At 52.8% G+C, this 27,083-nt stretch overlaps 13 protein-coding genes across 13 annotated transcripts; 6 read left to right on the top strand and 7 right to left on the bottom strand.

The window, feature by feature from the left end:
* Positions 1–267: 267 nt before the first annotated feature.
* Positions 268–1,200, bottom strand: AYO20_08337 (hypothetical protein; the record flags this gene model as incomplete). The annotated part of the gene is made up of 1 exon (XM_022646616.1): positions 268–1,200. One exon carries the CDS (start codon positions 1,198–1,200, stop codon positions 268–270), a length of 933 nt encoding a protein of 310 aa, XP_022497474.1.
* A 138-nt stretch (positions 1,201–1,338) lies between these two features.
* On the top strand, positions 1,339–4,113 carry AYO20_08336 (hypothetical protein; the record flags this gene model as incomplete). The annotated part of the gene is made up of 5 exons (XM_022646615.1): positions 1,339–1,394; positions 1,588–1,706; positions 1,916–2,730; positions 2,826–2,836; positions 2,892–4,113. 5 exons carry the CDS (start codon positions 1,339–1,341, stop codon positions 4,111–4,113), a joined length of 2,223 nt encoding a protein of 740 aa, XP_022497473.1.
* A 246-nt stretch (positions 4,114–4,359) lies between these two features.
* AYO20_08335 (hypothetical protein) lies at positions 4,360–6,483 on the bottom strand (the record flags this gene model as incomplete). The annotated part of the gene is made up of 10 exons (XM_022646614.1): positions 4,360–4,563; positions 4,664–4,772; positions 4,885–4,955; positions 5,022–5,154; positions 5,212–5,347; positions 5,442–5,566; positions 5,644–5,841; positions 5,906–6,035; positions 6,115–6,245; positions 6,314–6,483. 10 exons carry the CDS (start codon positions 6,481–6,483, stop codon positions 4,360–4,362), a joined length of 1,407 nt encoding a protein of 468 aa, XP_022497472.1.
* Positions 6,484–7,241: 758 nt separating this feature from the next.
* Positions 7,242–8,010, top strand: AYO20_08334 (hypothetical protein; the record flags this gene model as incomplete). Its single annotated transcript, XM_022646613.1, has 2 exons — positions 7,242–7,434; positions 7,517–8,010. 2 exons carry the CDS (start codon positions 7,242–7,244, stop codon positions 8,008–8,010), a joined length of 687 nt encoding a protein of 228 aa, XP_022497471.1.
* Positions 8,011–8,496: 486 nt separating this feature from the next.
* AYO20_08333 (hypothetical protein) lies at positions 8,497–9,419 on the bottom strand (the record flags this gene model as incomplete). Its single annotated transcript, XM_022646612.1, has 3 exons — positions 8,497–8,710; positions 8,805–9,224; positions 9,283–9,419. The coding sequence occupies 3 exons, from the start codon at positions 9,417–9,419 to the stop codon at positions 8,497–8,499; spliced, it is 771 nt and encodes a 256-aa protein (XP_022497470.1).
* A 418-nt stretch (positions 9,420–9,837) lies between these two features.
* Positions 9,838–11,957, bottom strand: AYO20_08332 (hypothetical protein; the record flags this gene model as incomplete). Its single annotated transcript, XM_022646611.1, has 4 exons — positions 9,838–10,383; positions 10,446–10,750; positions 10,801–11,031; positions 11,102–11,957. 4 exons carry the CDS (start codon positions 11,955–11,957, stop codon positions 9,838–9,840), a joined length of 1,938 nt encoding a protein of 645 aa, XP_022497469.1.
* Positions 11,958–13,002: 1,045 nt separating this feature from the next.
* On the top strand, positions 13,003–14,549 carry AYO20_08331 (hypothetical protein; the record flags this gene model as incomplete). Its single annotated transcript, XM_022646610.1, has 2 exons — positions 13,003–13,399; positions 13,453–14,549. 2 exons carry the CDS (start codon positions 13,003–13,005, stop codon positions 14,547–14,549), a joined length of 1,494 nt encoding a protein of 497 aa, XP_022497468.1.
* Positions 14,550–15,423: 874 nt separating this feature from the next.
* On the top strand, positions 15,424–15,984 carry AYO20_08330 (hypothetical protein; the record flags this gene model as incomplete). Its single annotated transcript, XM_022646609.1, has 1 exon — positions 15,424–15,984. The coding sequence occupies one exon, from the start codon at positions 15,424–15,426 to the stop codon at positions 15,982–15,984; it is 561 nt and encodes a 186-aa protein (XP_022497467.1).
* A 52-nt stretch (positions 15,985–16,036) lies between these two features.
* On the bottom strand, positions 16,037–16,495 carry AYO20_08329 (hypothetical protein; the record flags this gene model as incomplete). Its single annotated transcript, XM_022646608.1, has 3 exons — positions 16,037–16,272; positions 16,324–16,382; positions 16,434–16,495. 3 exons carry the CDS (start codon positions 16,493–16,495, stop codon positions 16,037–16,039), a joined length of 357 nt encoding a protein of 118 aa, XP_022497466.1.
* Positions 16,496–18,017: 1,522 nt separating this feature from the next.
* On the top strand, positions 18,018–19,346 carry AYO20_08328 (hypothetical protein; the record flags this gene model as incomplete). Its single annotated transcript, XM_022646607.1, has 1 exon — positions 18,018–19,346. The coding sequence occupies one exon, from the start codon at positions 18,018–18,020 to the stop codon at positions 19,344–19,346; it is 1,329 nt and encodes a 442-aa protein (XP_022497465.1).
* Positions 19,347–19,845: 499 nt separating this feature from the next.
* On the bottom strand, positions 19,846–20,900 carry AYO20_08327 (hypothetical protein; the record flags this gene model as incomplete). The annotated part of the gene is made up of 2 exons (XM_022646606.1): positions 19,846–20,688; positions 20,751–20,900. The coding sequence occupies 2 exons, from the start codon at positions 20,898–20,900 to the stop codon at positions 19,846–19,848; spliced, it is 993 nt and encodes a 330-aa protein (XP_022497464.1).
* A 1,833-nt stretch (positions 20,901–22,733) lies between these two features.
* On the top strand, positions 22,734–23,279 carry AYO20_08326 (hypothetical protein; the record flags this gene model as incomplete). Its single annotated transcript, XM_022646605.1, has 1 exon — positions 22,734–23,279. One exon carries the CDS (start codon positions 22,734–22,736, stop codon positions 23,277–23,279), a length of 546 nt encoding a protein of 181 aa, XP_022497463.1.
* Positions 23,280–25,268: 1,989 nt separating this feature from the next.
* On the bottom strand, positions 25,269–26,821 carry AYO20_08325 (hypothetical protein; the record flags this gene model as incomplete). The annotated part of the gene is made up of 3 exons (XM_022646604.1): positions 25,269–26,012; positions 26,065–26,521; positions 26,574–26,821. The coding sequence occupies 3 exons, from the start codon at positions 26,819–26,821 to the stop codon at positions 25,269–25,271; spliced, it is 1,449 nt and encodes a 482-aa protein (XP_022497462.1).
* Positions 26,822–27,083: the final 262 nt, after the last annotated feature.

Here is a 27,083-nt window from a genome sequence, read left to right as displayed (position 1 = left end):
GAAATGTCGTAAAGAGCCCGCTTCCCAATTCGAGATGGACGCGACGCGTAAAACCACTGTACGCGCTACGGCGGAGCAATTGGACAGCTTACCTACAGTGCTTGGCACATTTGTGGAGAAACGCGAAGGAATATGAGAGAATCAAGACTGACACATCTATAAGAAATTCAATCGATGTCTAGCCAAGCATACAGCATATATTATCCGCTTCACTTATCATGCAGAAATCATCATTAATCGTTACAAGGTGCGCAACAATTTCCCTTCTCAGCACTTCTCGGTTTCTTGTGGCGAAGCGTACCATGAGGCATGTTCCGTCTTCTGTTCACCTTCTTCCAAAATTCGACTGTAATCTCCAGGCTTTGTCGACCCATTTGGAATGAAGAATCGCTTGTCAATTCGACTGAACGTCAAGATAAAAAGTATGATGATCTCGAGCATGAAGTTGAAGACATAGAAGCAGGCTTTGGAGTCATACCAAGGTGGATTGGTGGCTGGTCGCGGGGACTCCCAGGTGATGCCAGTTTTGAAGCCTGCTATCAACATACATAAACAGGCCGAAGAGGTAACAATGACCAACTTGCTCCTCATGCTGCCCTGGCCGAAATTCTCCGCATCTCTCGACGATGGCAAAAGGACCGCTAATGCAGTATGGATGACGGGGAGGCAGGTGAAAAAGAATAGGTAGGTGATCGCCGCGAGCTGGATATCTCGACAAACAGATTTGGTGTGCGGATTGAGCGTGTACACTGAGAGGACAACGGATGTGATGACCATGACGAGTGCTGCCCCGATGGCGATGTACAACAACTTGTATGCGGCTCGCAGGACTGGATTCCATCCAATTTGTGGCTGTGATGCTCGCAGTATGCGTTGTGCGAGGATCAGGTTGATGATGTAGATGATCAATATGCCTGCGTTCACAAAGATTTGTGCCGCTATCGCCAGTTGAATATCATGCGGCGTTGTCGCCCACCCAATCCGCAGACACAGAGTGGCTGTCCTGGCCATACAAAAGCCGAACAGGAGCGCCGATGGGATGAACTTGTGATTCCTCCGGCGATTGAGCTGAAAGATGGTCATGTTCGTGGCTGCAAAGCAGACATAGAAAAGGAGGAGGACAGCGCCTGCTGGGATATCGGTGCCAACCGTCGGTACGCCACCTATGGCGGCCGTTGTCGGGGGATATGGTCCTCCCATTGCGTTGGTGAATTGCGACAGTAGCGATTGGGTATCGTAGGGTCTGTGATATTCTTGACAGGCAAATATCGATAGACTGTTGACGTTGAATATTGACCATAGCCATCTCTTTCTAGTGGGAAGTCCATTGTTATATACATGGGGCTCCCCAGTTGTGACGCAGGCGGATCTTCACGATACGAGATCGAACAACGGTATGTGAGGGGCATCGGTTCGCACTAGGGATCCAATTGTCCCATCGGCCGGTGCACGAACAATGACTGATATCAAAGCAGCCACCGAAAACCAATAGAAGTAGGTAGTCAACTGAGGTGACGACGGAATCTCGCAACAAAAACGGAGCCGCGGACAAGAAGCGCAGCCGTGAACGCGTGACTTTTCCTAAAGCGGCAACTTTGCCTTGCGTCAAAGCGCTGCTCCAAGTTTCGATTCGGCTTCGTTTCCCGCCGAAATCCGAGCTGCGAACATCCAACACTACAACTTCGAGTCCAACCACGGTCTACGCTGTAAGCCGAGCAGTATTCCCTTCTCAGAAACAGCGAGCCCTTGTGTCCGAGCCGAATATCTCCTTGCCCCGGGACTTTCGAGCAACCGTTCAACCCCCTGATATGTCCCAACCTGAGATGCCTAGTCAATCACGGAAGGGGACAAAGAGCTGTAGCGAGTGTCTGTGTTTGTTGCGGTGCATCAAGAGTGCTGTTCTGATAATGTGCAGGTAGACGTCGCAAAATCCGCTGTATTCGAAGATCCGACGATGCAGAATCATGTCGAAGCTGCGAAGACCGAGGCGTGAAATGTGTTGCCCAAGTCTACACTTCTCGGCCGGTCCACGAGCAGAGACTACCGTCGCGTCATCGAATTGCTCTCCTAGAGGTCGAGGTCGCCAATCTGCGCAAGACAGTGCGTGAAATTCAGTCGAAGCTTGGGTACCAAATAACAGACGTCGCAAGGCCAGCTTCTGTTCAGGCTACCAGCAGTCAAGGGGACGATGACTCGGACAATGAATCCAACGTTTCAGATGTCCTTGCGACTGAGCAACCAACACACCTCCGTTCGCTTTTCCAGAATGATTGGTTGAGTGGGGATTTCGGCCAACTAGACCAGCAACTACAGGACCGCAAAGCCAAGGCATCCGCCCACCTTCTGGATCTGGCTCGGCAGACACTACAGCAGCTAATCCCTCAAAGAGAGGACGCCCGGGATATGGCCAGGACAGCGTCCAAATGGATTGATCTCGTTCATGCCCTGCTTCCACAACCATTTGCGGTGAAATCTCACACGGAACTGCTGGACAGCTATGAGAGCATGTGCGCGCCAGATGCTGATGCCATATCTTTGGCATCATGGCTTCTTGACCTTGCTGTCACGGGGCTACAAGAACCACAAGATCACGGCAGCCCAGAAACGTCGCTCAAAAGATTTCGCAGAATCCACGACTTTGCTCGGGCAGTATCTGACGCGGTAGAGAGCACGTTAATATCGCACGACCGACTGATGGGAACAATTGAGGGGTTGGGCATGGCGATGCACGTGAGTTGTCCTCACCTTGCAATGACATTGTTGTCCTGCGTCCCTCCCTGCCATCCGAGCCGTCTTTGCCAACGTATGCTGACAAGACCTACCAGTTTTTGAGGCTGTAAGATGTTCCAGTGGACATGTCAATGGTCAAAACGAGCTGATAAGCGCGATAGTCAAATAAGCCATGGGAATTTCCAGAAAGCATGGATCCGCATGCGACACTTTGTAGCCATGGCTGAGCTTCTCGGATTGCCGAAAGCGTCTCAAAGCCTCCCGCCCGGCAATGGTACACCAGACCAATCACTGTTCCCGAGGATTCAGCTTTGGGAGTTCATGTGCTCGGCGGAGAGACTGCTCTGCATGATAGTCAATCGCCCTCCTGCCACACGACGCTCAGATTACACTAATTTGAAGCCTATAATAATCAACGGCATCATTCAGGTCCCGGTTTATCTAAACAAGTTAACGGATATCACAGCCAAGTTCTCTACCCTGGACGATCTCGGTGCCAACCATGCATCTGGTGCACAGGCATATGCGTACGCGCTGGAGCTTGACCGAGAGCTGCGAGTTCTTGCCGCTCAGACTCCGAAGTCCTGGTGGGACCAGGATGTTGTGCATTTCAAACCTGAGAGTCTCTGCCAACTATTACATTATTACTTTTTGATGAGGGTGCATTTGCCTTTTACGATGCGCCAGGACCCGGCGGAGGGAAATATGTACAGCCGCTTGACATGCATGGAAGCCTGCGAAGCGGTCGCGCAACGCTATCAAGCTCTGCGTCGTATGCTGCCCTCCGGTATTTTTCTTTCTCCGATCCTGGATCTACAAGCATTCACCGCAACCACGGTTCTCCTCCTCACATCCCACACAGGCCCCTCCAGCAACCATCTCGACTCGGAAGTGAACAAGGCGAGAATACAGGGTATTGCCGCGCAAGTGCTCAAGGTTATGGACGAGAAATCTCGTGACACAACCAACGCCAGCTTTGCCCGGCTCGGCGCAATGACGATTCGTTCTCTCAATGCTTTGCTTCAGCAAAATGGCGACGCGGTCAACTCTCGTCAATTGAACCTCAAGGTCCCATTGCTCGGGAACGTGAATGTACGCCGCAACATTGACCCTTCGCAGGCGCCGAGCACCGACCAGCAGCCTTTTCAGGTCCAGCCAGATACCGGCTTGTGGAGATCCCAGCAACACATCCTCCCGCAGCCTGGCACCATGCCTACGAGTAATGGCGGTCATTTCGCTTTGGCGCAGACCTCGGCGGGGTGGGAGTTGAATCCTCTGTCGTGGTCTTTTGATACCCATGACAATTTCTTCCAAGACGCCTTCATGGGGGATTCATTTGAGCCGATTGGGATGTGGCAGACAGACTACGATGGCTTCCAGTAATTGATTCGGTTGGATTATCGTGTTGAAGGATGATATGACATGCGCATCACATTGTCATATATACCGCCCAGATTCAGATTCTGGGAAATGTCTTGTCTATCGCTCTATTATATAGTATGTTTACATATACCCCATGAATAACAGTAACAAGACTCTTTCGTCCTTTGCCCTTGTTCCCTTCCTCGTCTTTTCTCTTCTCTTCTTTCCAGAGTCCTGACCTTGACCCTGACATTGACACCTTTGTGCTCAGGCACAACTAAACGCGCCCCCGACGGTGCCGTCGCGGTACGCGTCCACGATGCTCTTGATGGTCGTGTACGTGCCCGCGACGGTGATGAAGGAGCCCAGCGCGATCACGGCAACGTGCAGGCCGCAGATGGTGCGGCGGCGCCAGCTCGTGTTGTACGTGCCCCGGTCCATGTAGAGGCCCATGAAGGCGGGGATTATCAACTAGAGGACGGAATCACAGGCTTCGTTTAGCAAGGCTTCTTCTCTAGTATTTGGGTATCGAGAAGGAGAGAGAAGGGGAGTAGGGAAGAACAAAACATACACATGTCGGAGCACAGCAGAGCGAGCCGATCAGTCCGAGCAGAAACCCGAAAAAGGGGATCGCTTCGGCCACGATGAATGACAATAGCGTGATTCCTATGGTCGAGCCTCTATTTGAACAGAAATCTGGTTAGTTCATATATTCAAATGTAGGTAGTGTCTCCAGCCAGCTAGCCAGCAGGTGGAAGAAGGAGGCAAAAGGAGGGGAGGGCGGACACTTACAGCCAGGTACTCCAGTGCACGATGCTGTTGCTCTGCAGGTGAGGAGAGTTGCGCAGGATCTTGACAAAGAGCTACTCGGAAAAAGTGTTAGCATATCTTGTAGCTCTAGCCGGGAGGAGGAGGAAGATGCCACTGACAAATTTGGCAGCCATGTGAATCCACAGCGTCGAGGTCATGATGAAGCCCGGAATCGATATCCCAAAGGCGATCTTCTCAATCGTCCCGCCGGCACTGGCGAGCGATGGGCTGGCCACGTATTGACCGCAGTAGCTGGAACAGATTATCAGCTCTGTCAGAAAATAGACTTTGGAGTGAGACAAAACTCACACGTATACCACGGTGCCAAAGGTGATGTAGCAGACGGACAGGGTCGCTTGCGAGGTGAAGAGAGCCTTGGGGAAGGATTTGGGCCGCCTCATCTCGGCGATGACGGGCATGAAGGTCGGTGTGGCTCCGTAGCCGGCTATATACCTCGCATAGGATCCATTAGTCTCTGTCTCTCTCTCTTGGCTGGAAGGGCTTGGGGGGAGGGTCTTCTTGGTGGTAGTTGTTCTTACAAAAGAGATTCAGTGTCGCGGTGAGTCCTGCCACGAATCCTGGTGACCCGACGGCGATGACACCAAGATCAAAGGGACCGGTGGCCGGGGCGGCGGCGGGTCTGTCGACTTGAGTGACGCCGACACTATGTGGAAGAGTCGTCAGTAATTATATCAATCTTGTCTGAATTCAGAGTCGACCCGACATGGGGACAATACTCACACCACGATAAACACGGCCGTGAAGATGGAAGCAAACCCGATCCAGGTCAAGACGGCCATCTTGCCCAACGTGCGGATACTCGAGACGATGCCTGTCGAGACGGCCGCAACCATGGTCCAGACGACCGTGCAGGCCTTGCCGTTGGCGAGAATCTTCAGGCCTTGAGCCAACCCAATGAACCCGGAGCCGGCGGCCAAGCTGTGGTGTGCATGACCTGTCAGCGGAAGCTGTTTCACTCTCAGGAAGCGCTCGAGAAACTCACATCCACGTCAAGAGAAACAAGCCCCCCGCGACCTCGCGAGCAATGGGTCCTCCCATGACGGCGGCGCCGTCGGCGATGTTGTGCACGCCGCGATATCTCATGCGGAACAGGTACATGATATAGGCGTAATCTTGAACCAACCAAGCCGCGTCCGTGAGCAAGGATACACAACACAAGTCATGTCACGGTGTTGGTGTTTGGGGACTTACAGGTTGTCATGGTTCCCCAGCCGAAGAGGATGCAGATGCCCGGTCCATAGCCCGTCACATTCATGGCGTAGGGAATCCCCAAAACACCCGTGGCGAAACACAGCTTCAGGAGGATAATGCATGCTCGGATCCTGCGTCGTTGTTCATAAGCGAGTGTTCCCTTGTAAAAAGAGAGAGCAGCAGAAGAGTGACAACATACCACCCCAAGGCTCGAAACTCGGCCACGCCGGTGTGACTCTTGAAGACCTCGCCGTCATCTTCGCTCAGATCGGCCTTCAAGATGCTGCTGTCCTGCACGGCTTCTTGGGAGACGCCCGCCTCGATCTTCTCCCCCACCTCTTGCGTCGTCTCTCCCTTGGAGTCTTGCATGGTGGGATGTGCGTTGGCTGAGATCCGTTCGTTTCTGGGGTCAATGCAGGATCGGGAGGAAACGAAACAGCAAAGTGTGTTGAAGAAGTACCGGTTTGGCGGTTACAGGGATCTTTTATCTCTCTCTCTTTCGTCCCCCTTGCGCTCAAATCCCGTACACGAGATATATGGGAAACTTCGACATGGCCGGCCGGCCCTCCCTGGTGTTTGGTATCTGGCGGATTCTATCATGAGACGAGGGCCCAGGGGGGCCTTCTTGGCTCTGACATTAATCCAGATCCATAGGAAAAAAGAGATAGATACGAGGTATCCGGTGGAGATTGAAACATTAGGACAGGCTGGGAAACGATCCAGCTCTTTCCCGCAACCGAAAACAATCAATTCTCCAGATCAGGTATTCAGTCCTCGTCGTTGATTGGCGTGCTTAACCTGATCAACGGGATACCCCCAAAAGACTATTCCTTATCATTGAGCCGAGAACGCAGAGCTCCGCCGCCGTTGATTTCCGAGCCTTTTTCTCGGCGGTGGAGTCGGTGACTCGCTAGGCTGACCAGGACCGCTCACTTTCCGGGGAAAACGATGGGGAGAACACTTCTGTCACACATTACGGGTCAAGATCGGTTGTAGACACAAGTAGTATTTGGGGCAACAAGGGGTGGTGGATAATAGAGCCTCGACCATTCTTCTGGGACATTGCGCCTTGACGAACCAAAGCCATGCTTCGCTTTCGCATGTGGGAGTGAGTGGAAGAGTGGAAGATGGTGATCAAATCAACGCCCCAGATCCTCAAGCGAGTCAGCATTCGCTGGCTCCCAGACGACGCCTTTGAAGACACCGACACCATCGCCCTCAACGTGGACGGATATTATATGGACTTGCGCGTGACACTGGCCGACAAGACGCTGCAGTGGAGTCGAGCAGGTGAGCGCAAGACGCTCGCACGCGATCCACGTAGGTACCTTCTGACAGAATACATCTGAATGAAGTCTTGAAAATTGGTTCAAAGAACTGACCGACTGACACCTCCTCCCAGTGACGTTTCGGTGGACTCGCATCATCGATTCCCTGGGGAGTCGGCAATCCGACGAAGCGTCGTTCGTGGACTTGAGCAACGGCGACAGTCTCGAGACGGGCAAGTTCGACAAGGAAGGCAATGGGACACTGACAGATTACGAAGAGGTGTGGCGGGATGTTACAGAGGACACAGAGTCTGACGAAGGGAGAAGCGCGTGGATATTGCAAAGCACCGACGGATCCATGTTCCTGGGGAGAATCGGCCACGTGTTCTTGGGAATGCAGGAATCAGCACAGGGGGATTTTGCGGTCAGGAAAGAGGTTTGGTCCTCGACGTTGGGGACGGGCAGTTGGCAGACTGTTTTCGAGGCTGGTCGTGCACAGTCCATTCCGAGAGCTGGAGATGTACAACGAGACCTTGATACCGGAGGGGGAGAAGGAGGGATGGCCGTGAAGAAAGGACAGACGGTTGTTGTTTGTGATTCTGAATACATTGTTCGAGGCACCGGTTGATTTTGAGATCGAGGCCATACCACTCAAAGCACTGACAAGCATCAAGATTTGACGCTGTATCGAGAGCCTCGTAGTCATTGCGCGGAGGATGCGGCATGATCTGTCCAGATTGTATTCCAACGACAATATCCCAGCATAAATTCCCACAAGGCTGCTGTGCCCTGTGCATCTCTTTCCCGTGACCATCATCTGTCCATGTGGTGGTGGTGGTGGTGGTGGTTGTTCTTGCGATTGTGGCGTGGTGGGCCCTTTCCAAGCCTCGAGCGGGCATTTTCCTGTTTACAAGTAGATTTTGTTAGTAACTTGTGTCTCGGTTCGCAACAAAAGGTTTGATAACCTCGTGGCTTGTGGCCTGTTGGTGGGTATCGGATATCGAACCGACTGAGCCTTGAGCCGTGGTTATCCGATCCGAGATTGAACAAACTTTCACTTACTGTTGGTATATTCCGAGCTGGTCCAACGATACAGACCAAAGCAATGACTATGCTAACCACCGGGAAAGTATTTTTTGTTGAAAGCATCAACAACCTTTCGCGTCTCCTCGACAATCTCGACGCACCCGGGACTGTCAGAATGACAACATATCGACGTGCGATAGTCGTTGATTCGCAGGTCACAGCTCGAGCCGTCGATGGCACCCACGCTGCACGTCTCCAGCTGCTGCGAAACTCGGCGGCTGATTTCTTCGCGGTCCCATGCCCTATTTCATAATCAGTTGAAGAGAAGCGGGTTTTGATGAAAAGAGACAGATATTGAATGGACATGTGGTCAGGAGGTGGTCATCAACAACATACCCTTTCTTCCGGTCGATGATCAAACTGCCGTCCGTGTTGTATTTGACATCGGCGTAGAACTCGGCGATGAAGTCGATGCCCATGTCCCGCGCCGCCTGCTCCATACACGTCCCCGCGAGACCAAAGACAGGCACGCCCTCGGGAATGCCCCGAAACACCGCCTTCGCCACGTCGTAGTCGCGACAGCAGACCCCGTAGAGCATCCCGTGCGGCTTGACGTGGTGGAGCGGCACGCCTGCCCGGTCGAGAAACCCTTTGAGCGCGCCGACCTGGTAGATGGTCATGGCCGTGAGTTCTTCGTGGGACAGTTTCATCTCCCTCCGCCCAAAGCCCTGCAGGTCTGGGAATCCCGGGTGTGCGCCGACCTTGACGCCGTGGGCTTTGCATTGCTCAACCGTGTCCATCATGATGAGGGGATCTCTGTTTCCCCGAATATCAATCAGTGACAATTCTCTAAAGCATACAAGATACAACTCACGACGCGTGAAAGCCACAGGCTATATTGGCATGGTCGATCAGGGGGAGTAGTCTCTCAGCATCCGGTCCACACGACCAGTTGCCATATCCCTCTCCCAGGTCGACGTTGATCATGGCCTTGTGCTTGATGCGAGACATGTTGTCGCTCACAAGGCTGGAGTACTGTCTGGTCAAAGGCGGCGGCAGCCTTGTGAAAAGCCTGCGTGTGCAGGTAGAAAGGACGTGCATTTAGTCAAGTCCAGCCAGTATGGTTTGATTCAATGGCGACAGTAAATTTCTGCATCTGCATGAATCCAGGCCATGGGGAATTTGTCTGGTCCTCTGCACCGTAACGGTAATGAGAGAGGGAGCCGCTAAGAGATAAAAATATCCTTCGGCAAGTCGCGGACCGGGGAGGGAGGCATACAGAGCGAAACAAGGTGGTCCACGTACATATCCAGAGCCTGTCAGGCAAATTGTAACATGGTCACGGTCCTGGTGGATCTCTATATCCCTCCAACCGGAGATTTGCCACAGTTATGTCTTGGGAATACTCGTACAGAGAGATATCTATGGTCTAGAACAAGTTCGTCGGAAAGTTAAACGAGCTATCGTGTCCGTTTTCCAAAGACACATCTGGTAGAGACATGTCCGTTTCCACCGAAGTGATGGGAACATACCGCATGCTCTGCTCAGCCGTCATGGCATCCACCGGCCGCGTGATATCCCACCACATGGAATAGACGTCAAAGTTGGGTGCTTGTAATGTGGTGCCTATTCCCTCGGCGCTGGGACGAAGACCGGGAGCAACATCGGGGTGACTTTGATGCTGTGTGCGGCCGTTCATGTTCGATGCCCGAATCAACATTTCAGAAGCTTCGGGCATCTCAGAGGTTCCTGTTCGGGTTGGATTGGGTTCGTCCCTCCGGGAATCGGAAAGGACGATTTGTTGTTGAGAAAGCCGCGACTGGAAACTGTCTGTTAGCCCGGCCAAAAGGACACCCCATCGAGCGCTGAGGTGTGTATCGTCAACCACGCAGGTCTCGAGCGCAGTCCCGAGATCTTTGATCTGGCTAAAAGTCGCAGACACGTCGAGAACATGCTTCATTTCTGACGCGCAGATCTAGTCCGCTGTCAGCCTGCGGAACATCCAAGTCAGTCAATGGGGAACAACTGTGCTCATACCTGTAGAAGAACCAGAGCTGCTCCCAAGATCCGCGAGTATGAGCGAACAGGGATATGCTTGACATCGCCATCAGGGAGAAGGTCGTCAACCACAACCGAGACGATACTTCGGGCTGCCCTGGCGGTTTTACCCAGGTGTTCTTCGTCTGTGGTAGAAGGAGTCTGGAGAGAATCGTAGTCGATTTGGGATTGGTTAGCTCCAGTTCGGCATTTTCTCAGCATCATTGCCTGCAGGCTGAGACTGAAGATGCACAATTGAATGTAGTTGAATTCGATCGACAAGATGAGTCGCATTTGTCTAGACACTGGTGTTTTGTTAGCCCGGGAGCCCGAGTAGAGGGGGCGACCAAGTTACATTTTGCGTGATTGAACTTGATGATGAACTCTTGCAGCAGTGGCTGGAACGACTGCATGATTGAGAGATACTGGCCGTTTCGGATAATCTTCTGGGTATACCGCTGAGACCTGAAGAGTGCTTCATCGGCTTTTTTCACCAATGTCGCCACTCGAACCCAGCATTCGGTCGTATTGTCCAAGTGCGTTTCGATGTGTAGTGCAGATGGTGTGGGTGTGCTGATTCTCCAGCCTGAGTTTCCACATCAGTATACCCGTACGTACTAGAAGGGGTCGAACGGGGAGATGATCAATCAACGTACTCGGTGGTCCCGTCTGCTGCTGCGTAGCATATATCCAGATCAAATACTGCAACGACTGCGCCCGCTGACGAGTCGATGGAACCCGGTACAAGTAGTCACGGTACTCAGAGTAGTACGTCGAAGGCCCTTCTTTCCCGTCGAAGAATCCCAGTTCAGTGGCGAGCATAGAGACAGTAGAGAGCATCGAACGACACAAGTGCCCGGAGCGAGCCAGCCAGAGGTGACCTGCTCCTGTCTCGTACTCTCCACCCGATGTGCCAGTATTCCGCGACCTTGGTTGTTCGGCAATCACAATCGAAGTGGTATCATCATCAATCGGAGGGAAATGGAGGGCTCTTGGATGCCAGTCCAGAACCAGTAACAGAGCTTCGCAAGTGCCCAGCGTGCGAAACCGGATGGACCGCACAGAGTCTTGTCCCCTTTTCTGCATGCTACTTGACGGATCTCTCAGTGAGGTGAACTCACCGACAAAGTTGTCCTCGAACCAGAAGAGACGCGAGATCATCCCCTGAAGATACCTCCACAATCGGTCGTGAATGACGCGGGACCTCGATATCGACGCTGGCCCAGTCCACGTTCGGTATCGGGAACCAATCATCAATATTGTGATGGTGAGGATCGGCTCTTCCTCGATGAGGAGATGGTGCTTGCTGTGATGCGCATAATACTCTGGAGCAGCTGGAGAAAAGGGTGCCTGGTAAGTGTAGAAATGGTCTACCATATCCATGGCTTCTTCAGCCGTGAACAGTCCGCCACGCACAAATCGCAGCGTCGACCAGGCCCGCAACGCAGCTTGGGTGTCTTGAGAGACGGTGCTACCAATGAAGGGGAAAGCAGCCGGTCCAGCCTGTCTCATATGTGCTTGTTCTTCTGGAGACAGTGACTGCACCTCGACGGCACTTTTTTGCGTCCCATCTTCGTCGCAGACTCTCGCCAGTAATGTAAGAGCGTCATGCCAGGTTCGGGAATGTCCATTCAGAAGCGCTGCTTCAGCACGCCTGCCTTGGGTTTCTTCCCCTGTTGAACCCTCTAACGGAGCAAATGAAGCCGGAGGAGATCCCTCTTCGGATAGGGACGATGTCAGCTCATGTTCTCCGTGATATCCAGTCCGCTGTCGCTTTGCACCAGGAGGATGACGAGGCTCAGGATCCTGACCCGAGATTGAGCTTGATGGAAACTTCCTGGTCCGCGTGGCAGCAAAGAAACAATCTCTATTCTCTCTGCGACAACGCGCGCAAGGCCCTCTCTTGGGTTGGTCGACAGACCCCAGTTCACAGCGAACCTTCTTGAGTCTACAAGGCTCGCATGCCTGAGGAACATTGATCAGCATGTGTTGACCACGCGTACAACAGTCTTAGCGAGAGACACAAACCTGATAGACGCGCCTATGCTCTCGGAGAGCTGGAGTGCTCAGCACCATCGAACCGGACGTAATCGATTGTCTGCCGTGTGCCGGAAGAGAAGCATTGCTCGGTACCTGCAGCCTGGACAATTTTGAACCGATGCCATTGCCTTGGTCGTGCGGTGATATCCGATTCAGTAGCCGAGAGAGTTTTCCTTTAGCTAGCACAGGTGGTTAGCGCCCACAGGTCTAGGCTCTCTGCCTCAGAGGCGCCCAGAGATAAGAGCCTCACTGGGCTAGATGGTTGAATAACACTTTGTCACTATCCTAGATAGGACAACCCTGAGTATCCAGCCTTGTCCGATACTTTCCACGATAAGGGCCGGGATTTCAGCGGAGACAGAATACCTCGTACCTGGGAGGAATTCCGTCTGATCCCCGCAGCGACTCGAGTCACGAGCAACTGATTGTTGATACTGCCAGTTGGTGTACATTACAGGGCTTTTGCGAGTTCCCTGCCTGTAAGATCAACGACCGGTGGCTCGACAACTGATACACCATGGACACGTCGTTGAAGGAGCTGACTACCGCCCGGGCACAAAAGGGCTACCGTGATGGCACATTCACGGCTCGGCAAGTTGTCGAATACTATCTCCATCGCATCAAGACAATCGACCAAGCCGACAATGGCCCCAAGTTGAACAGCATATTGGCGGTTTCGTCAACAGCCGTCGCAGAGGCCGATGCTTTAGATGCGCATCTCAAATCCACGTCGGAATTGAAAGGGCCACTCCATGGTATCCCCGTGGTTGTCAAAGACCAGGCCAGTACCAATGGCCTCGCGACGACGTACGGGTCGATCGTTGCCAAAGATTATATACCAGAGCAAGACGCCACGCTGGTCGCAAAGCTGAAGGCCGCAGGAGCCATCATTTTGGCGAAGACCACGATGCCAGGTAAGGCCACACATCGATAATCAGAGTCCGCGCAACTAACAGAGTGCCCGAAGACTTTGCCACGTCCTGGCACTCGACGTCGTCTCTGTCCGGGACAACGAAGAACCCATACGATACGAAAAGAGACCCCGGAGGCTCCAGCTCAGGCACGGGATCGGCGATAGCAGCTGATCTTGGTCTTCTGGGCGTGGGCGAGGACACCGGTGGCTCAATTCGAGTGCCGTCTTCCTTCTGTGGGCTCGTGGGTATTCGATGTACTCCTGGTATAATCAGCCGGACTGGTCTGTCGCCCTTGCTAGTTCCCCAAGATACACCAGGTCCAATGTGCCGGACCGTCACAGACGTTGCCTTGATGCTCGATGTACTGGCCGGCTTCGACGAAGAGGATCCCTATACAGCAACTGCAGTGATCGCGGGTCCGCCTACTGGAGGAAGCTATGGTGCGAATCTATCTGTGGACAAGATCAAGTCGGCACGTATCGGTGTGCTCCGGGGCGTATTTGGACCAAAGTCGAGCCCAGAGAGCCAATCCGTGAACAAGGTCATCAATGCGGCGCTGCAGACGCTCCAAGACAACGGCACGGTCCTCGTCGACGTCGAGATACCCAACCTGACGAAACTCCTCGAGATAACCTTTACGTATCACGAGCGCTCTCGTTCCGATCTTGACGCGTTCTTCGGTCGACACCCATTCCTTAAGACCAACACCAAAGAGATTTATGAGTCGAAGAAATATCACCCAGCTCTCGACTTGTTCGAGGGTATTGCCACAGGTATCGGGACGCCCCAGAATGATCCTGAATTCACCACTCGCCTGCTTGCCCGAGAGGAGCTCCAGCGCGCCATCACAGTCGCCCTAGCCAAGGAAAATCTCGATGCACTGGCTTTCCCGGACGTCCAGGTCCCGGCTCCGTTGCTCGAAGACGTGCTTTCTCAAAGATGGCCTGCGGCGGCTTTCCCAACCAATACGCTGGTCTCGTCACAGTCGCTTTTCCCCTCCGTCACTGTACCTGCGGGCTTGACCGAGGGTGGCAGTGGTTTACCCGTGGGCTTGGAATTGGTCGGTCTACCGTATCGCGAGCAGAAACTGCTGGAGCTGGCATACGGAGTGGAGCAACTCGTCCAGGGTCGGAAGCCTCCAGTTCTGTAAGCGCTTGCTTCGATGGGAAGATTGTGGTATCAAAATAGAAGTTGACCAACGAATGCACTCCTTTAACCATGTATACAATGATCAATCCCTTCCGCCAATACCATGCAATACAGGTACGTTCATGATTTCTCGAGGCTGAGAGAGACAGCTCAAAGTCCGCTGAAGTCGTCTACTCGTGCTTGAAGATTTTTGACGACCACCAAAGGCCAGACGTAGCGACATGTTATTGTATACCTAGGTAGCAGACAAAATTATAGGGCGGCATGTTTGTTCATAACGGCTAAAGTACTGCTGGCGCTAGCTCAACTCGGTATTAAAACTGACTTTGTCCTTTCAAGGCTTAAAGCAGCTGGATCTTGGCAGACAAGCCAATTGCACCCTAGAGCTTTTTCGTTCTCAATGCGTGCTACCTCTGGGACACGATGCTCTGTGTTTTGTGAACAAGCCTAGACCACTGATCTTGTCATCGTATTCAACAGCATCTTGCTCCAAGATACGCTACTTCTGCGTCCCGCCCAGCACTATACAAAGCATACTTTGATTTCACGACCACACAAACACCGGAAAGATGGCTGCGCAGCCCGCCGGCCCGTCTTGTACGAGAGCTCCCTTCCGCATGGTTTGAGGATTGCTCGAACTGACTGACGGCTTTCTAGCTGCTTGTTTGCGCTATCTCCGGATCAGAACAATGTTCTCAAACCATCCCAGAACGTCCTCGACCAGATTGACTCGGATACACTCCTCTCTCCCTGCCCACCGCGCGATACAAGCTCCGTCGACATGCACTCGCTCATTCTCTACCACGACAGCCCATCGAGATTGGTTGACGCCCAAGAGACCAGAAGTGAGAAAATCTCACGTGGGACGACCGCGAATGCCGACGGGCGGTTCAATGCGTGGGACGACCGTTGTTTGGGGCGACTATGGCTTGCGCATGAAAGATCACGACCGCCGAGTCTCGGCGAAACAACTCAAAAACGCTGAGGATACCATCAACAGACGGCTACGGGGTGAGCGCTTTAGACTATACAAGCGGGTAAGCGCAAATATCGGTGTGTACACGAAAGGCAGCGACGTGCGCATGGGTAAAGGAAAAGGTAAATTCGACTACTGGGCTGCGCGTATCCCGGTCAGCAGGGTGGTGTTCGAGATCAAGAGCAATCTCCACGAACAGGTCGTAAGAGATGCTTTTCGGCTGGCGGGAAACAAACTACCTGGGCTGTGGGAGTTTGTCAAGAAGGGGGATCCTCCCATGGTTGGTATCACAAAGCTGGGCAACGGAGTGACACTGGAAAAGCTCAAGGAAGCCCGGAGAGAGGTGGAACCCAAGGACAAGGAAAGCCCACAAGCCATTGTATCAGGGATGAAAGTGCCGCCTCAGACGATCGCGACTCAGCTAGATCCGCCGCCAACGACAGTCCCCATTTCGTCGTGAGGCTTCTGTCAACAACCGCAAGTCCCCGATCGTTCTCGACGACCTTCCAACTCTATGCCCCGACCCCGCTTCCTGCTCCGTACCCCTGCTGCGGTCTGGTATCCTTCTGTCCTTCGGCCTGGTCTGGTGTTCCTCCATATCCACCTTGTTGACCGGCCTGGCCATCCTGCGCCACTGTCTTACCACCCATGCCGGACTCTGATATATTCTGGCCATATCTTATATTGTTTGCTCTCTGCTTTCCCCGGTCTTCAGACGTGGAGGGGTTCTCCATGGTATTGGAGCCACCTGGAAAAATGTCAGAAACAGAGGGCAAGGGGAGAGGATTCAATGGCATACTGCCCAGTTGACCTCTTTGTTTCGAGGTGGGCACGGTCGCCGTCTTTATGGACTCGTATCTACACAAGACTATTAGCGGACTAGCAAGAGAAAGGGCATCAAGCACATACTGAGGGGTTTCGCCTCCAGGAACTGTATCCATAGTTTTATCTTGGGCCTTGTTGCCTTCCATTTTGAATGACTTGAACGTGTCGTACCAGTCGCAAGTCAAGACTTGATCAATGGTTTGAGTGACGGTGTGAAATAAGTCCATTTAAAGATGAGACAGGAATAGCGGGCCACATGTCAGGAGTCCGTCCATTTGCATGTGAGTGAAAAGGGTTGTTGAGCTGCATCTCGCAACCTTTGGCACTTGACTCCATTCTTGTTGAGCAGGAATGGGCAACTTTTGACGTCACGGCGATGCAACCTGGGAGCCGATCGAGGAACTGAGTTGTCGAGAGTGACGATAGTGACGCTGGAGTTGAAGTGGCTTATGTAACAGGCTGCACGTGACCTTATTCATGATTTTGACTGTTGTATTGAGGCTTTGTTACTTGGAGATAATATTTTTGAATGCTGCAAGAACCATCACGGTGAGACGTCTCCTGAACCTCCGCGGTTGGTCTCTGAAGTCTCGAGCGGTATGAATCACCTCATATGGTTGGCTTCGATTAGTACAACGTTCACTTAAAGCTCTCTATTCGGTGGCGGGCTACTCATCCGGTCATCACCTGAAACGAGCTGAATTCAGTAGCACACTTTTATATGATAAATATAGCCAGTTCCCTGTTGAAGGTATCTCTGAGTGCTTTTTACCGGCGACATGGTATGGCCGGACGCCTAATGCATCTATACTCCACCATAGATACACACTAGTATACATATGACTAGATTCCCGATGTAAATGACGTGACGGGTACGAGATTTGAACGTCCCTGTCCAGTTTCATCCTGACATCTTAGATCCCTGCGTAGGTATCTACCCAGGTACTACCTCTTATACCGCGACCAGGGGTTCAATATTTTCAACGGTCATGCATGATCAACGTGCCACCCGCGGACAGCGGTTCTCCAGTCCCAACTTGTGGATCGGCAACCAAGCGTAGATCCCAGTTCAGCTGTGTCCCATGGCTCGGTCCACGATTAACCCCCGACAGCTACCTCTCCGGGTACGCAACAGATCATGCCCACTTGCTAGCTTCTACTGGCTTGGACGAATCGCCTTACCCTTCATGTTCACCTTCAGAAGTACAACCAGTGGACGACTTCCGGCTTGAAGCTAGGTCACCGCCCTCTTGTCTCTTTAAGAATGAGGATACTCGACTACAAGGCGTCCTTCCTGTACTCTACATCTCCTCATGCTAGGAACCGACAACTTGTGGGAAACTCACCTCGTTTGAATTCAAAGGATAACAGTCACGATCGACATGCCTGGAATCAGGGGCCAGGGTTGTCGAACATGCAAGCAGCGACGCATCAAAGTATGCCACCTTGAAGATCATATCTCTTGCTTTGATGTCTTCCCGCAATACGAGACCCCCTCTGTATCGCAAATCTAACCGAGAACTCAACTAGTGTGATGAGCGCACGCCGGTATGCTCCCAGTGTCAGAAAAGCAAACGTCATTGCACAGGCCCAGATTCCCCGTTTCGATATCAGTACGGCTCGGCAGAACAGCGCGTGCAGCTTCTTCAGGCATTGGATGCCATTTCCATGGACGAGAATGATGGCAGCATTGTTTCCTACGGCCCGAGCCGGAATCTGGTTGCCCAGCCTCTGGAAACAACGGATCTTCTGGCCACAGTCGTCCCACTCAATCAGTCGGAGCGTTTGGGCGTAAGTCTGATCTCCGCACTCGAGAGACCCTCTGGATTCGGTGCAAGCCTGCAGCAGATGGGATTCTATTTCGGGAAGCTTCCCCCTCGACTGGGTCGAAGCCGGGCACTTGACGCTGCAGTCAATTGTTTCTTGTACTCTTTTACCGCGGTCTCTGCTGGTCAGCCTCGAAATCAAGCCCTCGAGCTAGCTCGCTATACTACTGCCATCTCCGCGCTTCGACAAGAGCTCACCCAGTACGACGACAACGGCCTCCTCTCCACGCCGTCTGAAACATTGTGTGCGTCGCTCCTCATGGCTCAGTATGAGATTTTGAAGCCGGGTCCCGCTTACTCTTTCGTCACGCTTTCAGGCGGTGTCTCTGCAATCCTGCGAGGTTGTGGTCCCGGCCGCGCGCAGGCGTCCGAGTTTGAAGCCGCGATCTTCATGACCCAGTATCCGAGCATTATCACGCAGTGCATGCTGCGCGGCGAGGACTGCTTCCTCAGTGGGCCAGAATGGGTGAACGCGATGCGTAGGACCGGCGGCGCAGACTCTACCAGCCCTCTCATGGCCGAGCTCTGGACGGTCCTGGCAAGCCTGCCTGGGCTCTTGGTCCGTGCCAGAGAAATGGACCCCGCGTCTCCGTCCTCGACCTCATCGCCGCTCTATGCGGAACTGCTCTCTCAGATCTACAGCATCCGCGCCGCCATCGTCATCCACTCCGAGACCGTTGCCCGCACCCTCTCGACACCGGGCGTCCACGCCACCTGCCCACGCGCCTACCGCGGCCCAGTCCCCGCGGCGGTCTTCCACCCCGAGAGCACCGCTGAGTCAGTACAGCCCGCGCGGTCCATCAAACAAGCGACCTTCTACCACGGCTGCGTCATCCTGATCAACACGGTGCTGCAGAACTTCCTCGCGCCGCGGCCCAACCCGGCCCTGTCCCTCCAGACCGCCCAGTCGGCGACCTTTGTTCTAGACACGCTCGACTTCGCCGCCACCACCAAGCCCTTTGGCTGCTTCTACATGACCTTTGCGGGCCCGCTGTGCTACGGCGTGCTGGCCGACCCGGCCCAGCGAGGCACGCTGCTCGCCGGGATGAAGTGTATTTTTGACGGGCTCGGCATCTTTTGGACCCAAGAATCGATGCGCGAGGTCTTTTACGCGCTGACCAGGGGTGGTTGGCGGAATCGAGTCGTCTTGACGGCGACGAGGGCGCGATGAAGCGTGAAGGACATGGAGTGAAGCCCTTTAGGTAGATCGGTACCCAGTACATAATGTCTCCGAGGCACCAGGACCTGTGCGATCTGCTTAAAGTGTCTAGGACCACGACTTATGGATAGTCAGGTAGGTTCCTTTGTTATGTACGTACGTACGTACGTGGGTATTTAGGTAGTGTATCCATTCCTCGCTCTGTTTTCTCTTGTAGAAGAACCCGCATGTCCGAAGTCGTATCGACGCATGGATGTGATGACATCCCTGCGTATAGGAAATCCAGCTGGTGGTGGTGCGGAGTACCGATTTACATAGACTCGACTAGACTGGCTGCTTCTCGTTACTGAGTACCCAGGTATCCAACACTACCTTCTCAGTAGTCTCGTATCCCGCACATCAAAGTGTGAGTCAGAAAATGAGACACTCTGTGAGTGAATAACTTGGTACGGTAATCTTTGATCCTTTATCCTATCCTGTCCTGTCCTGTTGGTTGCACTCGTACATTTCATCAATCGTCGACCCCTCGACTCCGGCTCCACAGATCGGCGAAGGGGACAAGATACGTCTCTAGCTGTCCACCTCCACTGGCCGATTGGCTCCTGCAGTACCCGGTAGTCAGTCTGGCTGCTTCGACCAGTCCTTGCACAACCCGAGCAAGGTCCGACAGGCTTTCCCAAACTCGACCTTGGGGTCGAAGGAGCGCCATGATCCCTGCGCCTGGTGCCATACTCGCGCCGACGGGTCCGTGACTGGCTTCGAGCCCATATTGCCGTATTTGCCTCGACCGGGGCTGTCCGTTGTGAGCATCTGAACGCCAGATCCAATACAGAGGAAAGACCGCGTACCTAAATCCGGTGATTGGCAAGATCAAAACGTCGTCGACCAGCTTGCTTTGGCCGCCATCTCCGAGTCCAGTGAGAGCGTTCCACCGCAGTCCAATCCGTTCCTCTAACCAAGTCTTTGCTGCGATGGTCACGGCAACTGGTCCGGTCAAAGACAGCGGTCCGATCCGTTGCAGCTCCCTGACGGCTTGTGGAGCGGTGATATCTCCCCTGTTGCGCCTTGCAACATCTTCTAGCCTCCGTTGCAGAGTGTCCATGAAGCGTAAAAGAATGGGGTGACCAGGACTGGAAGCTAATGCCCATTGTGTGAGTTGGACCGGGTACGAATACCCCATGCGCCAATAGTCACTCTTGTAAGGCGCACAATCGGCCTCAATGCCGAGAATGGTGCTTACTATGTTGTCGTAGGAGTACTTCAGTTCCGTCACAGCGTCTGTCCAGGGAGCAAGATCGGAAGCAGAAACCCAAGAGACAGGCCGACGAAGCGGTCGCGTGTCCACGTCTGCGTACTGCAAAATTGTCAATCTTTCGACAATGCAGGTATGATTTGATTCAGGGGGAAGAAACTTACAATTCCGCCAAACCATTTCAAAACCAGAACGCGGAAGACGTCAGCCCGCTCCACGTTCGAGGGCAAGGACACAAAGCGATGGACAAAGTCAGGCTCAAATTCGGCCAACATGCGCACAATGCCTTCATCCTCCCAGAAGAAGTAAGCCATGTCGTCGGCCACTACACAAGATAACCATTTCTCCACACTGGCGCGCAGCAGATCCGACCAAGTGTCAACACGCCGATTCTTCCATGTTTGGTGCAGTAGTAACGGAATGGAAGACTGATTGATGAACCGGTGCTTGTTGGTGTTGGCAGCTTGCGCAGCCAGAAGAGCCGCATCAACTATCGTCTCGGGCTGAACACCGGCAGACGACAGCCAGGAGGGTGGAATATACCATGCTGAAGCTTGTCAGTGGGAAGCCGAAGCAAGGAAAAAGGATCGCGGCAAACGAATCTCGGGTTGTCGGCCGAGTACTAGCACTGGAATACACACCTCCTCCAGTACCATTGAACGTATGCACGTGTCGCCAAACCAAGGGGTATTGCCGCTCCAAGACTTCGGGCTGTATCTGCACTCTATGTTTTGGGTCTGGTAGAAGCAGGTACCAAATAGCGAAGGCGGACAGAACAACAGATGCGATGAAACGGCGCGGGAATTGGCGAGAAGAAAGCCAAGCCACTCTCATACTTGGAAAGTTAAGAAACACGGCAAAGCGCTTGTGCAAAAGGTGACTGAGGAGCGTCGAGGGAAAAATGATTGACGTGAACAGACACTTAGGGGAGAGCGAAAGACGACAGCGCGGCTTGGCCCAAGGGTTTGCATGGAGGCATGCTTTGAAGCGCAGGTATCAACATTTCTCAAGAAGAGAGGGTGTAAGAATCAGCGGTGATGGTCGTTGCGCCAGAGTGAATTCCAGCTGAGTCTTTACGAGCCCAGGCCACACCATAGCACATAGCACAAAGCTTGGACGAGATCTGCCAATAGCGAGAAACATTGTCATTGCCAGCGGATTTCAAGGAGCCACGGGGTCAGGAACCGCGGCGACGGTACGGGCACTGGCGCGGGTAGTGTTGATGGCGATGAAAGGTGGCGCGTCGATGTGTGTATACTGGCATATCAAGGACAAGCGACAATGCCAGTGGATTTCCCAACGTGCTATAAAGGGATCGATGTGATTGGTGTCAGTGTCACTGGCGCATTCTGGATGGACAAGGAGGATGTTGTTTGGTGTCTGCGGCTCCGGAACAACTTAATACCGACCAGCACCTGATGATCCTCCTCGTGAAAGGGGTTTGACACGTGGGGGTTCAAATGCACAAACAGTAGCAAGGCATCGTCAATTCTGGAGGAAAATGCCGTATATGCCGCTGTGATTAGAGGCACAGATTGTCTCCCAGCAGAATGAGATGTCAAGATTGATCTGTTGTTAGCAGTATACGACCATAAGCATGAGCAAAAGGAACACGGAACATGTTTTGTCGAGGTGAAAAATACTCACAAGGCTGACACTCAAACGATCTATGATTAGCCGTAGCTGCAGTACGGTATGTCAAATATTCGCGACACGCAACCACGATGCTACGACTGCGGAAAGTTTGTAGCTTTACGAATAAATCAGTCCACCAATTGTTTACAACTGCACAATCCCACTTTCACCATGAACTCTCTCTATTGTATGTCCGGACGAGTCGTATCTGGTTGTTGTAGATCATTCCGTCGTCTCCAACCTCATGATATACCCCGCCGGCCTCTCCAATCTGCAAAACAAATTCGTCCACTTTCACAATCAACTAAACGCTCTCAATATGCCAACCCTTTCGAGGCCGCCAGAGCTCAAGCCCGGGAGAAGAATCGAACAACTCTGTGTGTACACTGAAATAAGGATAACGATCTGCCAACGACTAACTAAGCTTAGATACTATGGACTGAGTGCAGGAATCCTGCTTCTTGCACTTTCCTATGCTTCGGTTCCTCTTTATAAAATGGTCAGCACCACCCATGAGAGCACCACATGAGAAGCTTTTGATGCTAAATCCTTTCCAGATTTGCCAACAAACCGGGTGGTCTGGCCAACCCATCAAGGCCCACGATTCCTCCGGAGACCCTGCCCTTCGCCTGAAACCCGTCGAAGACCACCGTCGCCTGCGTGTCACCTTTAACGGCTCCGTTTCCGACATTCTCCCTTGGAAGTTCACGCCGCAGCAACGTGAAGTTCGGGTTCTTCCTGGCGAGACGGCGCTCGCTTTCTACACAGCTACGAATAAAGGAGACGCAGATATCATCGGCGTGGCTACATATTCCGTCACACCGGCACAGGTGGCGCCGTACTTTAGCAAGATCCAGTGTTTTTGCTTCGAAGAGCAGAGGTTGAACGCAGGCGAGACGGTTGACATGCCAGTATTCTTCTTTATCGATCCGGAATTTGCCAAGGATCCTCAGATGAGAGGCATCGACACCATCACACTCAGCTATACGTTCTTCAAGGCAAAATACGACAAGAATGGAGTGTTGACTACCATACCTATGGCCATGGCAGGGGCATAGATGAGAAGTCAACGTGAAGAGAGGCAGTAGAGAGACTCACAACGTCGTGCATGATCGTTGAGTCCGCATCTCCCCGGGGCAGGCGTAGACCACAATGGTGCCTAGCGTCCTTTCAACCACTCAATCAGGTCATCCACGCCCCGATCGGGTGGAAACACAGGATACCACCATTTAACCACCTTGCCATCCTGAAGCGCAATCATCGAGCGTCTGAGGACCTTCTGCCCTTCCCAGTCGAATGTCGGCAGATTCAAGCCTCTCTGGAATTCCAACTCCTCGTCACTCAAAAGATCATAGGGAAGATGCAGCCGCTCATGCACCTCCGCTTGGTAGGCGGGCGATTGGGTGGAGATGCCATAAATGTGGGAGACCCCTAGCGCACGCAGTTCAGGCAGATTGTCCCGGAAAGAGCAGGCTTGCGGCGTGCATCCTCTCGCACCTGGGATCGAGTTCCACGAGTCGGGAACAGTCTCGTTGGGTGCGCCTGGTCAAAACCCTGTCTCAGTATTGGATGGAAGGGAGTTCGGCAGCCAGGGGGAAAAGAGATGGAGGAAAAGATGGACAAATACCTGTCCTGGGATAGCAAAATATCGCGGTCAAGCCCTTCAAGCCGGCGAGGTTAACCCTCTGCGATGGATCGCGTGCAATGGGAAGGCTGAGGCTGGTAGGGATAGCGAAGTCGCTGAGATGGTCATATGCACCGTCGTCCTCGGGGACGGGAAGGTCCGCTGGGAATGTCGTGTCTGTGCAAGAGGTGAAGGCTTGTCAGCTGTTGGCCCGGAATGACTTCAAGTGCTCAGGGCTATCTTGAGGCCATGCAGGGCCTCTGAACAACCACAACGACAACCATCGAGTGATGGGCCACTCATGCGGAATTGGGGGGCATGAGCTGTGCTCGCATCAGGCTACCGGGAAGGGTTGTAAATAGCACGTACGAGCCATAACTCGACAACTCGATCTCTCCACTCAGTATTAGTGTACCAAAATCCCGTCAAGCTTGATCGTCGAACGTGTTTCAGCCGAATCTGTCTTGCTATTCAAGAAGATCTTTGATTTGAAGGAGGGGAGTGCAAGAATTAAATCGACTTCATGTTGGGAGGGCACGGAGAGTCGGCGCAAAACCCGCTTTATCCCACATGAGCTCCTTGTAGCCCAAATCAGGTCAACCCCCGCTGCACGCCCTGTGAAGAAGATATTACTGTACTCAGTAATACCTTGGGAACTCGGCACGGCCTGCCTCTTAAGGAGACATTTCTTTTCACGTCGTGAGCCAGAGCGGCGGCGCAGCTCCACAAGCTTTTGGGGACGTATGGTCTTGGAGGGCTCGGACGGTGCAATTAACGTGATCGCAATGAATAATCCAGGTAACCCTAACCAGTACCAGCATTTCCTAGTAGGATAGATAGATCCAGCTATTCTTTCAGTGTAAACCAAAAAAAAAGGAGTGCATGGATGAATTCACGGATTTTTATCACGATTTGACCACACGTTAATCACCTAACAAGTGTATCCTACTAGGGCATAATTGTCTGTGGTCACACTGTCCGACATGTATGAACCAAACCCTTCAAAGGTCCTGTGCTTACAGAACTGCTCTACATATCTCTAGGCATATACTTCTCTCGCCATATTTTCCCCCGCGTGAACAGAATGCATGGCACTACACAAAGTGCGAGGTTGCAGAATGCTAGCACACTGTTCCCCCAACCGAGACCTAGTCTTTGGTAAAGGACCGGGCCAAGTAGCGGAAGGAGAGATCCTCCAACACACCTTGTCATGGTTGTTGCTGCAAGAGCGGAGGCTGAGAACTCGGTGAAAGAGTCGACCAGATACGTCTGCAACGAGAGCTATACTGTGTTAGCACACTGGAAGAATGTTTGCGCTGGCTCTGAGACCGCTCACCTGAATGGTCGTGACACCCATACCAAAGAAGTATAGACCTAGCATGGGAGCAAGCCAGAATGCATGGTACCGTGCACTCCAGCCATACTAGAATAAACCGACGACCACCAGCGGCAATCCAATCATCATAGCAGGCAGTCGATATTCAGCTTGCCGTTTTCCGTCATTCCGCTTCATCAAGAACTGAGAGATACGATCACTCGTCCTGCCGAAAACGAACGCCGCAAACAGAAATCCTGTCGTGACTCCTAGATACATGAGACCGGAGGCGCTCGTAGAAAATCCGTACTCGTCCTGAAATATACGCCCCAGGGAGGCGAAGATCAAGTTCATTGTTCCTGCCACAATAGAGATGATAAGTGAACAAGCCACGATGACTGGAGAGAAAAACAGAAGTTTCAACGGTCTCTTGATCGCCCGAGAAACCTCGAAACCTGGGTCTGGCGCTCTGGGATTTGGAGCGTCGATATCTGGTGTCAATGGTCTCTTAACAGCCCGAGTAGCCTTGTCAGCAGATTCTGGCTTTGTAAGACTTGGGTTTTCAATATCCGATTTCAAAGGTGTCTTGATCACCGGAAGAGTAGCAGGGCCTGGTTTCACGGCATCTGGGACATGGGCATCCGAACCCCTAAAGCGTGAGGTGGTCGGCGAGCGAATAGCCTGCCTCATCTCTGGTCTCGGGATCTCCTGAGATATACCATCAACAAGGTCTGGATTTGTATGATTTGGAGTAACGTCACGCGGTCCGCCATCGGCTTTTCGTCGGCATAAAATGGTCGGTGCATGAGTCTCCCTTAGAATGAAAAAGGAAGATAGCAAAGCGAAGCCAGCCTGAAGAACATTAGCGACAAAATGGGTCTGCAAAGGACGTAAAACACTTTACAAATATTGTGATGATCCAAAAAACCCACCGCCAACTTTGGTGCTGAATGATGAATCCACCCAAGGGCGGTCCAAGAAGATTTCCGAATATAGGACCTGAGTGGTAGATGGCCATGGCTAGGCCCCTCTCCTTGACTTCGAATAGATCGTACACCATCGCACCGCCTATGGCGACAGGGGCGGCACCGAAACATCCTGCGATGAAGCGGAAGGCCACTAGCATGCCAATGCTTGAAGATAGCGCACAGGCCACGGTGAAACACATGAACAAGGCCAGGCAGGATCGGTAGATCACAACACGACCGTAGACCTCCGAAAGTGGAGCGAACAGTAGGGGACCAACGGCGAAGCCTAGCACGTAAATTGTCATGGTGAAGGTTGCAAGTGTGTTGTTGTGGCTGTTGAAATCTCTTTGCATAGCAGGTATACCCGGAGCATACAACATGGACGTCAAGTGCCTGCACAAATATTAATCTGAAGTGCCTTGCAGAAGACTGTGTATCAACCAACGTGAAAAGCTCAATAAAGCTCACCAGCGCAATGATGCTATATTTCCACAAACGCGACCAGTTGCGAGGATTTTCGGCATTTTCGCTATCATTCCAGTTCGGGAGAGAATTGCCCTCTCTCACACCCCCTTCTAGGTGTCGAAGAGTCTCATCGTGACCACCTTGATCTTTGATGCTGAAGCTGATACTTCCATAGCTTGGACCTGAATTGGAGACAAGAGCTTGCTCTTCACTTGGAGAGGGTGTCATATTCACAATGACCACTTTGAGGGTGACAGGTGAGAGTTTGTTGCCATCTACAAGTCAGTCAGCACCAGCTGAAGATAAGAGGTTGTGCACCTTGCCTGTGTTACAAGGTAGGTCGGCCGACGTTCTCAGCCAACTTCAGGTTGGGTGTCGTTCCTTCCCGCAACCTATCCGATGATGCGGCCAGTTATGTAAGCTAGGCCGAAGTCTCAGCCTAGTTAGCGCTACTGTTGCCCTACTGGCGCCTTGTTCGCGTGGGTGTAAT

This window comes from Fonsecaea nubica (genome assembly GCF_001646965.1).
Source record: "Fonsecaea nubica strain CBS 269.64 chromosome Unknown Scaff64, whole genome shotgun sequence".
Lineage (NCBI taxonomy): Eukaryota > Fungi > Ascomycota > Eurotiomycetes > Chaetothyriales > Herpotrichiellaceae > Fonsecaea > Fonsecaea nubica.
This window is presented reverse-complemented; position numbering and strand designations above follow the sequence as displayed.